Source organism: Euprymna scolopes, chromosome 2 (genome assembly GCF_053919585.1).
Source record: "Euprymna scolopes isolate OS-2025 chromosome 2, ASM5391958v1, whole genome shotgun sequence".
Taxonomy (NCBI): Eukaryota; Metazoa; Mollusca; class Cephalopoda; order Sepiida; family Sepiolidae; genus Euprymna; species Euprymna scolopes.
The window spans coordinates 161,434,381-161,446,817 of record NC_136483.1 but is presented as its reverse complement, the minus strand read 5'-3'; the positions used below and the strand labels follow the sequence as shown (position 1 = coordinate 161,446,817).

General features: G+C 28.1%; 1 protein-coding gene across 27 annotated transcripts in view; it reads left to right on the top strand.

The window, feature by feature from the left end:
* LOC145297875 (inositol hexakisphosphate and diphosphoinositol-pentakisphosphate kinase 2-like) overlaps positions 1 to 12,437 on the top strand; it is a 375,735-nt gene that overhangs the window by 342,335 nt on the left and 20,963 nt on the right. For 24 of the 27 annotated variants that reach the window (XM_080144282.1, XM_080144206.1, XM_080144210.1 and 21 more), the window contains one exon: positions 9,796 to 9,903. The exons of the other annotated variants lie outside the window; for them this stretch is intronic. In XM_080144282.1, the coding sequence (XP_080000408.1) occupies positions 9,796 to 9,903 (108 nt within the window). The remainder of the gene's footprint in view (positions 1 to 9,795; positions 9,904 to 12,437) is intronic. 27 annotated transcript variants of the gene reach the window in all.

The window sequence follows — 12,437 nt, the reverse complement described above, 5'->3', positions numbered from 1 at the left end:
AATTTTAAAAGGAATTAACACAAATTACTTTTTTGTATTCATTTTATCGATTTCTGTATGCATATATCATACTGAATTTAGTTCATTGAATTTACATGTGTTGTTTTTTTTATATAATTGATGCTTTATATTTTAATTATTTAGTTTACTCCTATAATTGTTACTTTTTCCTCATTGAAACGTCTTTCATTTGTTTTTTCAATTTATTTTCCTAATATGTTTCTAAATACTACTGTTGGGTGAAAAAGAAACTTCTTTTTTTGTTTTAATCGCAAAGCTTTTTTTTTTTTTAATTATTGAATTGCTTTTAGTAGACATTGCAACGATTAGTAACTCTATGGTGACCTACATGTATTTCTTAATTTCTTGAGTCTAATTTGCATTATTTAGGTATTTGAACTACTTTTTTATCTTCGCAATGTTTCGATCAATGTAACCTCCCCAGGCATATCTTTTTGAACTCTGGAATCTGCATGGAATTTCAAACGAAACCCTTTATTTAATCCATGAGGGTAACATGTTCTCGTTCTGTCAGCCATAACCAGAAGAAGTCCTACATAATTTGAAATTATTTTCTTATTATAACCTGCACTGAACCTTCAACCTCTAGAAGAATGTATCTTAGAACAACTGAATGTTATCAAGTACTTTATTCACTACATCATGAATCCTTGTGTACTGAATCTAAGATTGGCTGAAATAGGTTGGAAAGTAAACTGTTCAAAGACCAACTTTATGATTACAGAAAAACAATAGAATTCTAAAACTAACACTTGATAAAGAAACTATCTCACAGCTTAATGCATTTAATTATTTGTGATTTCTTTTCCAAAGAAATTCCGATGATACATTAAAATACAGTATAGGCCTTGGGTGAGCATCTTTCAACAAAAACTGGTTAGTTCTCACATCAAACTGTATATTTATATACTTCCATACAAATGTCATAGCTTTATATATTTGGCAAAATCGTTTACTTTCGTCAGTCTCATAACTCTTGTTTGCCTTATTTTGTCATTTAGTCCGCACATTCATGGCTTATCTGGCTGAAATTTTGTATGGCCTTTTATTATAAGATACAGCAAACTGGTATCTGTTTGATCCACAGTTAGAAATTAATATGGGATTTGAAACAAATGCATTTCAGGTAAAAACATTATTGTGTGCTTGGGTTTCATGTAGAAAGTAGTATAAATACCACAAATTATGAAGAATAATCCAGTAGATGATTACAAATAAAATCATAAATAAACTAGTGGTTCAACATTTTCTCTTTTGAAATGGCAGATTTTTATAGAAAGCAAGTCAAAATGATAGACTGCAGTTACCTACCCTGAATTAAAAAAATCTTTCACATTCAAATATACGATAAGACTATAATTTGATGAATTGTATACGGGATCATTTTTCATAATTTTGTGAATTTATACTAATTTTGACATGACAAGCATGTAATAGTGTTTTTACCTGAAATGCATTTGTTTAAACAAAACAAAACAATCCTATTATATAGGATTCTGTAGAAGCACCCAAGGTTTTAACAAACTTCAAATGTCAGAGTTGAAGGTAAATAGTAATAAAAAAAATGATTTCCAAAATTTGTTATTGTTTCAGACAATTTTTATTTTCGAGATTTCAATTAACTAAGAATTATCTTTCGCAGCGATTTTACAACATATGCATATTGTCTGATCAAATGTGAGAGTCAAAAACGTGAGAAATATTTTAAAACTTTTTACAACACAATTAAAACTCCACCACTCATAAGGTTTGACCAAGGTTATTCAGTATTTTGGCCCGCATAAGCAAAAAAAAAAAAAAAAAAAAAAAAAAAAAAATCACAATAAAATAGTACACATGTATCTTTCACATTTTTGGCTCTTCAAAGAGTAAAGGGGAAGTAACTCGATTTTTTCTTTAACTTGTTTTCTCCCTTGGATTAGCTAACCATAATCTTAATTTGTTAAATATCTCAGCTTTTTTCTTTTTTTTACCCCCCCCTCTTTTTTTTTTTTATATATGTATATGATTTTCTCTTACCTAAATGTAAATAGAAGCTACTTTTTTTTTCATCAGTTCCCTCCCATTTCCTGATATGAGGCTATGAAAATTATTTTTTTCAGTTTCTTTCTTTTTAATTTCTAACCGGTTTTTGAAAAGAAAGGGATTTGACTAAAAGCATAAACTGAAATAATTCATGTTTTCTGTTAAAATATAGGTGTAACCATGCCTTTATAAAGAGAGGTAACTGGGTCTTGTTGTCACTTTTTTCCAACCACAATTTCTTCCTCTTCATGAGAAGTTTTATGTTCTTTTTCTTTTTCAGTAAAACATGTATCTTTAAATTACATTTTTGCCATTCAAGTTTGTATTTAAATATGTGTATCTCTTATGTTTGTTAAACAGGTGTGTGTGTGTGTGTGTGTCGTTTCTTGTCTTTGTTCAATGAGTGTGTATGTGTGTGTTCTTTTTTTCCTTTTTTACTTACATACTCTTTTCCTATTCCATATTATGAGTCTTTTTTTTTCTTTTTTTTTGTGTGTGTTCCTAATAATCATAAAAAGTTTTATGGTAGAACAATATAGCCAAGTATAATTTGGCTTCATACATTGATTAAATTCTTAGCTTATCCCAACAATAATGGTAATGATGATCGCTCTCTCGTCATCAAGTAGTTCTTGGTTTTTTCAGCCTGTCATTTTGAATTTGGGTTAGATGCGTATCCACCTGAAACAAAAGCTTATCAAAGAGACAACAACACCTTTTTACTGTTCACAGGTTTATTCATATTTATTTTTTTTAAATATCAATTGTAATTAATAAAGTACTTTAAATTTCCCATTAATGGGAGTTGGGAAGGGGCATGTGCCTTCCAACTGTCAAACACATCTACCTTGGGAAAAATCTAGCAGAAGGAAAAGAGGAAGCTGGAGCAATCTCACTTAGTTTTTGGCTCTGGTATAATTTTTCACAACTATGTCACTGACAGTAGTTGGGAGGAAAGGTGGACAGTGTGTCTTGTTACAATTGTGGTAGATTTCATGACCAGAATTCTTGCAGCATGTGAGAGAGAAGGAAGAAAAAGATTGATCTTCATCCATTATGTAACACACTCTAACTCGCAAAAGTTTTTTTTTTTAATTTAAAAATAAAATAATGATGAACAGATCTAATAGCCACAGGCTGACTATTCTCTCTCTCTCTCTCTCTCTCTCTCTCTCTCTCTCTATTATATATATATATATATATATATATATATATATATATATATATATATATATAATTTTTATATATTAACAATTATTTTTATACACCTACAAACACTAGCGTTTCATGCTTACATGATAATTAGTGTACAATGTGATAATTACTGCTGGTCAGGAGATTCGAACCCATCACAAAATTACTCTTGACTTCTCTAGGCTAGCATTCTATGTCTAGATCATTAAATATCAATATTTGTTTGTATGCTCACTTTATCAAATCTCCAATACCAACTATTACTACGATATTATCCCCTTGATTACTGTACACACAATAACCCTTATCCCCGAGTGGCTTCCGGACCTTGATAAGAGGTGATCACCATCTAAAAAAAAAAAAGAAAGAAAGGAATGCATATATTGACAGAATATTCAAATAAGTTTCAAAAGGGTAAATTTTACATAGAATCTAAATACACCATTGAAATTTTTCTTCAATTCCATTTGGTGTCACGAGATGTAATTATCAGTTAGGTCCATAAAATAACTGTAAACATAAATAGACAAAATTAATTTTTGTAAATAGATTTTTCCTTTTTTAATAAAACAAAAATAAAATCTCACAAATAGTGTCTCGGTGAAGAATGTATTTTAAAAAGGTTTAAACATTTAAAGAATTATTTTTATTAGTGTTTTTAAGATTTAAAATAAATTAAAAAAAAAGAATTTGTTTTCGTTTGTTAAAGTCATTTGCTGTTTTAAAGCTGTCTTTATGAAATGCAGCATTAAGAAGTATTTAAGAAATAAAATGCCATCACGCTAAGTTTTTTTTATTACTCAATCTCATATTGCAAATGTCATTATTAATGTTTCTTTTAAGGTAAAGCTTATAAACATCACAATATTTAAAATCAGTTCAGAGTAGCGATATATCTCCACATGGACAATACTGAGTCAATACCGTTTGTGTGTGTGTGTTTGTGTATATATCTTAATTATATTAAATAAAAGGAACTTTGCATTTGTGAGCTCGTTCTCTATGGACTCCTAAACGGCTAGGCTGATTTATTTGAAATTTTATACAAATGTACTTTATGTGCTTGACAGTGTTCTTAGATAGGTTTTGTATCAGAATCTTTTTGATAAGTATTGATAATCAATAATTGAAATAATCCGATGAAAGAAGAAACAGGCGATTTTGACTAAAGTTAACACCTTATACAGCTTAACATCACAAATACATTTAAGAAATTTTATTGCTACACAAGTAGAAAGGCCCGGCATATAAAATCAACAATAGGTTCTTTGATATGGCAAGAACACATTCAAAATGAATGTTTCTGTTTAGAACACAAATGAACTATGATACTTGACTTTTGTATTTTAAAATGTAGTTCAAGCCATTATATAAAAAATAATTTTATAAAACCAACAGTAGGTTCTCTACAGTACAATGTAAACTACAATGTATTGTAGACTGTCACTGTGGGGAGGCATGTGGAGCATCCTCCCGGTGCATTGCGGTGGGGCCCAACTAGAGCAATTAATCAATTTAATTGAAAAATGGGCGATTACACCGATTTTGATGATAATAAAATATGGAAGAGTGAAACAGTTGTTAATCCTCATTCAATCCCAGGAAACGTTGGATCTTCCTGCTAGTATATGTATATATATATATATATATATATATATATATATATATGAACTTTCCCATCGATTTTCGATATATGAATTTCACACAATGACTAAGTTGCCCAAAATCTACACAGATGATTTGTTTATAATTGTGAAAACTTTGTGTAGAACCATCTGCATTTTTTGGAACCACTGCTAAACTCAATCAACTGATTGCCATAGACACAACAGGCAGTATACCTCAGGTTTTACATCAGTTTTCCTTCTCCTGAATGCTTGTCTTATACTCCTAAAAACCCTTTAACATACGCTAAAAAAACTAAAATTTGAGAAATATTTATTAATTGATATCTTTTATATTTTGTTAAAATTTTACAAAAATCGAAGATGTTTGAATTTTCATGAAGACTTTCAACTCCTGTTTATCCTTTGTTCCATGAAAAAAAAGTAAATTAAATATTGCCCACATTACAATCCCTTATGCCTAACAGCTGTGTTCCGAAATTCATAATGATTGATTATTTAGTTTAGGATTAAATTCTGTATATACAAACATGCCTAACTTCATATAACAAGAGATTTTTTCTCTTAATGAGTTAAATTATTTAATTTTTATTTAATTAAACCTTTATGGAGATTAATTTTTATTTGTAAATTCTAAAGCTAATCTTTATAAAAACTATTTCAAAAAAGCCTTTTATTTAATCCATGGGGGTAGCATTCTCTCATTCTGTTAGCCGTGACTAGGTAGAAGTCCTAAATAATTTGCAATTGCATTTTTGGTGTCACCTGCACTGAGGATTAAAACTTCAACCTCCAGAAGAATGTAATTTACAACTGAATTTTACCAAGTACTTTATTTACTATGCCACGGTTTTCTTGTGGACAATTCTAATATGACTTTTAGGCTTTATAAGTTCAACAGAAAGATTCCCAAGTTTGACAAGGTGCACCACAAGAAGGTCAGAGGTTACATCAACCGGGATATTGTATGAATGATACTCCAGATGAGAAGATTAGTCTGAATAATCCAAATAATACGAATTATCATTGCTCATCTAAACAAAATCAGATCTTTATAAAAACTATTTCCAAAAGTTAAAAATGTCTCCAAAGATTTCTTGGTCATTCATTTTCAATACATTTTTTCGTCTGCCTCTTAGAACTATAAAATCATTATCCATTATTGTTCAATATTGCTCCCATTCTCCTCCAAACCTATTTGCTCTCCCGATTGATGACACTGTTTTCTCCCCCTCTTTGCTGTTGCTGCACCCCCCCTTTTTTTTTGTTGTGCTTACATGAAAGATTGTGCTGCTTTCATCCCAGCTGCTGCACAATATTATAAGCAGATAAGGTGACAAAGAGCAACACCATGACAGTTTTGTAAAAATAGAAAAAGAAAACAAAGAGTGAACGCATATTTCTAAGTATTTATCTCCAATAAGTGAGCATATCTTGACATATGTGCAATAGAAAAATTCATCTTAGTATTATTTGGATTCTTCGGACTATTCTTCTCATATTTAGTGCTATTTTCTACAACATTTCAGCTGATGTAACTTCAAAACTTCTTCAGGTGTTTCTTGTCAAATTCGAAATCTTTCTGTAAAATTCGAAATCTGCATGGAATTTCGAATGGAACCCTTTATATATCCACAGGGGTAGCATGCTCTCGTTCTGTCAGCCATGACTAGGTAGAAGTTTTAAATAATTTACAAATGTATTTTGAGTGTTGCATGGACTGATGATTGAATCTTCAACCTCCAGAAGAGTGTAACTTATAAATTAATTTTATTAAATACTTTGTGGACAATTCTGGTATGAGTTTTGGGAACTTTAAACCAACTTTTTTTTTTTTTTTTTTTTAAGAAGTACAGTCTTATTACTTATCAGTATTTATTCCTACAGATTATATATATATATATATATATATTGACAGGATACACCTGAAGAAGGGTGGAGGTTACATTGACCGAAACGTTGTGCCAATAACACTCAAGATGAGAGCATTAATTCAAATAATACAAATAATATGAATTATTAAAACCAATCTCACAAATTCAGAAACATAAAAACTCATTTGTTTATCATTTTCTTTTTTACATGAAGTAAATTTTTAAATTATAATAACACTCTTCTGTGTGTGTATATATATATATATATATAATATATATATATATATATATACACAAAGTTACTATAAAGCTAAGATACTGAGTTCTTGATTTCAGAATTCATCTGAATAACTGTTTAGTTGCTATTTCTTCTAATGAGTTAAGGGTAAATTAGATTCATTGATTGATATAATAATTAAGTGAATGATTTTGTGCTATGAAACAGATACTGTCAAGAATTGTAAATGTCAACTGAATTAAAGGAATAAATTGTAAGATGGTCAACATGAAATTCGGAATATAGACTTTTGTCATTTATTCTTTATATGCTCTGTAATTACATTGAGCTTCTTTAATAAGGATTGGTATATATAAAAAGAAAATATAAGTGAATAAATAATATTTCCACAGAAATATAGTATATATATTTTAATATATTTTTTATTATATATATATATATATATATATATATATATATATATATATATATATATAATGTTACAAGAGACCAATTCAAATTAATATAATGTAGTTTCAAGCCTAGATTTTACCAATATATATATATATATATATATATATGTAAGCAATGTTGACTTTATTAGTCTGCAAGATGGCGGATGTAAACGGATGGAAAAAGTGGAAGGGGACGCAAATTTTAGCGAAACAAAATCAACGAGTCAACTTTATAACCTAGCAAGAAAAAAAACAACAACAACTCGGCTGTGGATAACAACTAATAACTAAGGGATTTTTTTTGTTTGAACTAGACTGTAGTTTCATATAACATTTTAATAAACAAAAGATACCCTCAATTTTGATATCATTTTTCAGTTAAGAATAAAAGTAGTGTGAAAAAACATTTCTTAGTTATTTGTTGTTATCAGCAGTTGAGTTGGGTTTTTTTTTTTTTCTTAGGCTGTACAGTCGCTTCACTAATTTCGTTTCGCTAAAATTTGCATTCTCTTCCACTTTTACCATCCGTTCATGTCCGCCATCTTGCAGACTAATAAAGTAAACATTGCCTAAGTGTAGTTAAACAACTGTTGATTCATACATATTTCATTAAGACAGATTTCTTTTGTGTCTATTTGACCTGTTGATCATCCTTTTCAGAATTTTAACAAACTTACATAAGTCAGATTGTATCAAGTAACCTTTCAGATTTCATCTCGAAAAGATGATTGAATCATATAACCCATGTATTATGTGGTTTCATTTTCTGTATGCTCGTCTAAGGCTTGTATGTGTTTGTGGAAATATATTCTAGAATTTACATCTTTAAAAGTCGCATGATATATATAGTAGTATAAAAATAGTTCTTACAAGTAGAAACGTCCATGTTTCATTTCCAAAAGAAATTATCAGGCTTAATGAACATTTCTATGTAGCTTACTTGCTATAAATATATTTTCATACCTTTACTAAGCTGAACTCACTTATTGAATACTATTGAAGTAAATACTGAAAATATATACACACAATATAGTATCTGATAATATTATGTGTATATACATGAAATAGTAATAAAATTTGTGTGTGTATATATATATATATATATATATATATATATATATATATATGAGTAAATAGTTAATAAAACATGTTAAAAAAACACTTTGAAAAAGAGTTAAAAACATATTTAATCTGGAAAGAAAACACTTAATAAGTAGATAATCCTTACTCCGCGGAGTTTCGAAGAAATACTTTCCTTCTCATCAGAGGGTAGGAATTAGCAAAATGCGGGATCGGATTTTGCATACAAAAGATTATACAAATATTATAAGCTCTATCTCCTATTTGGTTTTATCGAGCTTTTACATCTGGTTGAGATTACTTTATAAATATTAATTCTTTAATATTTATAATATACTTTAGTTTTACCATCTTGAATCATTTTGGTAAATTTAATTGTAATTTTTATTTTTTATTTTATATATACATATATATATATCTAGTAACATAAAAACCAATCCACAAATTAGCCAGGAAATGTTAATATATGAGAAATAAGTAAAGGGAAATAACTAAGCAAAAGATATATTCAGAAAAGTAAATTAGTGACCTCCCCTGGATTAAATAACTAGCATATATACAAGAAAATGGAATGTTTACTCATAGACAGATAAACAAATACATTCCAAAGGTATTGTAATATTAATACAGAGTAATTTAAATTAATAATAATATACTATAAGGAATAAAAAGAGAAAATAAATTTCAGGACATAAATTAAACAAGATGGAGGAAACGAATTATTATAAATACGAAAGTATGGCTGTTTCAGTGTTGACGGACAAACAAGTGGAAAAGCGTAATAGTATATATATATATATATATATATATATATATATATATATATATATATAATTAATTTAATCACATGAATTAATATATGAAGATATAATTTTAGGCGTAAATTTTTCAGTATTTACTTCAACAGTGCTCAATGCATAGGTAGAGCTAGGTAGTAAGTTATGAAAATATATATAGGAATTAAGAACATTCCGCATTTCATTCTCGTGAGAATTTGTCAGGCTTACAAATGACGAATTCTCATGAGAATGAAACCTGGAATATTCCGTGTAGCTTAATTGGCATATATATTTTTATAACTTATATGGTAAATACAGTTGTTCTAAGAGTCATGTTATTTTCTTGAGCCTACTTTATTTCTTAAGATACTTCTTGAATGCATGATCAACAGATCAAATAAAATTAAATCAAATCGATACACAATGATACACACATAATTAAACTGAATGTTTCTCTTGCCAATTTCTTCCGAAGCATTTAAATCTGATTTGCTAATTGCATTATTCTCCGCTTCAAACTTTCAGCATCACTTTTCGACCGACATTACTTGACCGTCCAGTTGCCTGTAGCTGACTATAGACACAGGCGGTCGTTCTCATCATTGTTTGCTGTCAAGCCTGACCAGGTCCCTGGTAAGTATTGAATACATCTCCTCACTTCATTTGCATCGACTCAATAGTTTTATTTTTTTAAATTTTATTTTATTTTTATCTAATTTTATTATGTAAATGTCCTTATTTTATTATTTAGGCACATGCAAGAATCTTTGTTGTTTGTTTGTTTGTTTTTTTTTTATATTAATTTATATCTTTATAGCCATTACTCCTCAGCTATGTTTTAATGTCTCAACCATGGTTCAAAACTAAAAAAAAAAAAATCAGCACAAATTTACAAAAAGACACTAACATTTCAGAACAACATAAAAGTTTTCCTGATTTAATAACCGGTTAGTATTTTCAATCTGTATATTTTTGTGAATGTTTCTATGTATTTTAATACTAATTATGTTATCTTTTAAATATCAAGTCTCTTGTCTCGGTTGAAAAAAAAAAAAGAAAAAGATTACCACTGCATGGCTCATTATCACCATAAACAGAGCTTTTTCTAATTAATAATTTTTTGTATTTAATTCATGGTATTGCTCTTCTGTCATGGTGAACACCCTGCAACATTTATTTATTTTTTATTTACTGTATATGTTTTCCCATTCATTGACTTTTGATTTGTATTGTTTGTTGAACATGTTTAAAACTTATTTTGTTTGATCTTGTTTTACCCATTTTCTTTCGAATTTTGTTTTCATATTTTTCTGCCTCTTTGGACATATCTTGTTTTAAACAATCTCATTTCAACTTTGAATAACAAAAATGTATAATATTTTTTTTTAATGTACACATACATACATAGTGAGGATTGAAAACATGCATGGCATGGGGAGAAATATGAGAATTATATGATGGATGCATAATTTGAGTCTTAAAGACAGGCTTAGATCTAATGACCACAGAGGAAGATTAAATTTCGATAGTATAGCGAAATATGTGCAGACTTTGTTGGTATGGTCATATTGAAGAATGGCTGAGAGTTCTTGGGTTAGTAGATGTAAAACAGGAAAGCAAAATCAGTTGTGAGGAGAAGGTCATAAACTAATAATGTCTGAATAGTAGAATTCTCTCCAAAAAACTTCAAAATACCCAAAACATTTCATACTAAATGCAGAAAGGCAGACACACTGTATCTTTAATAACATAGGAATTAAATTTACCAACCTTACTTCTCCCATATCGATCATCCTACTTATTAATACATATTACAGCAATCAAATTCAAATGTAATTTCAGAACTTTATGCACAATTAAAAATGTATTCAGCAAATTTGAAAATACTAGCACTTTTCTAATCATACAAGTCAACCTTTATATAATCCCTTATAATGCATCTGTGAAATTGTTCAAACAAGAATTTATAAGCATAATAAAGATATAAAAGTTGGTGACACTACCAGTGCATTAGTCACACGCATGTTAACTTTAAACCACAAATTTAATACACAAAAATCTTTAATAATCAAACTTGCACGTGAAACGAAACTATAATGACACTAAAACTAGTTTATATTCTATTTAATTTCAATAAATTTATTAGTTTATTATGATCAAAATATAAATTATAACATTTAGAAATTTTGATTCTTTGTTTATAAGCAAGGAAATAAATTAATAAAGTAAATTATTAGATTTCTGACACTTTTTTGCATCAACTTATGACTTAAACAATATTGTCATATTAATATCTTTAAAAGTATCATATTTACACAGATTGAATTTAATTGTAGTTTTTGTTCTTCTAAAACACATAGAAATATCATTATTTTATTTGGTACTTATGAAAAAATATGTATGAAAATACAGTTTTAGTTGTATTAGTCAATGTGCATTGAAATAGTTTTTAGGATAATTACATATAATTTATATATGATGAAAATTTTGGAAAAAATATTCCAATTTGATGGAAAATGGAAAAAATCAAGATTACTTATATTCTTCAATGTTTCATCTTAATTTCAAGACTTCCTCACAATGATCTTTGTGAAGAAATTGTATTTTATTTTTTGTAAATTAATCATTCCAAGTAAATTTTGATAAAGGTGAAACATAGATGAATATATAATTTTTTTTCTTTTTTCATTCACATTTTGAGCTTTTTATACATTTAAACTGTGATTGCTATTTTATTTATTTTTATTCATACTTTGACTACTAGATTTACCCAGAATTGTCCGGGTATCAAATATGTTAAATATATCACCTGAATGTGGCTATTTCAATTCAAATGTAACTTTCAAAAATAGTTATGATTTTAAACAATTTTATTCAATTAATATGATGACCAAATGATACCATAAGTAAATCAGTTAAAATTATTCACAAAAAATAGAAAATAAAAAAATAGCATGTCACAAACGTTTTCGAAATATATTGTTTAAAACTGTCTATTTTGTTATTAAAAGAAAAACAAAAGAAAAACTTAAAAGTATTTATAGGATTTAAATTTTAACATTTTATAGGATGTCCTATCGATTTTAATGAAATTCATTGCATTATTTTTTCTTACAAAATTAAGGGAAAACTAAAATAGGAAGAGAAGGGGGAGGGTGTCACTGAGT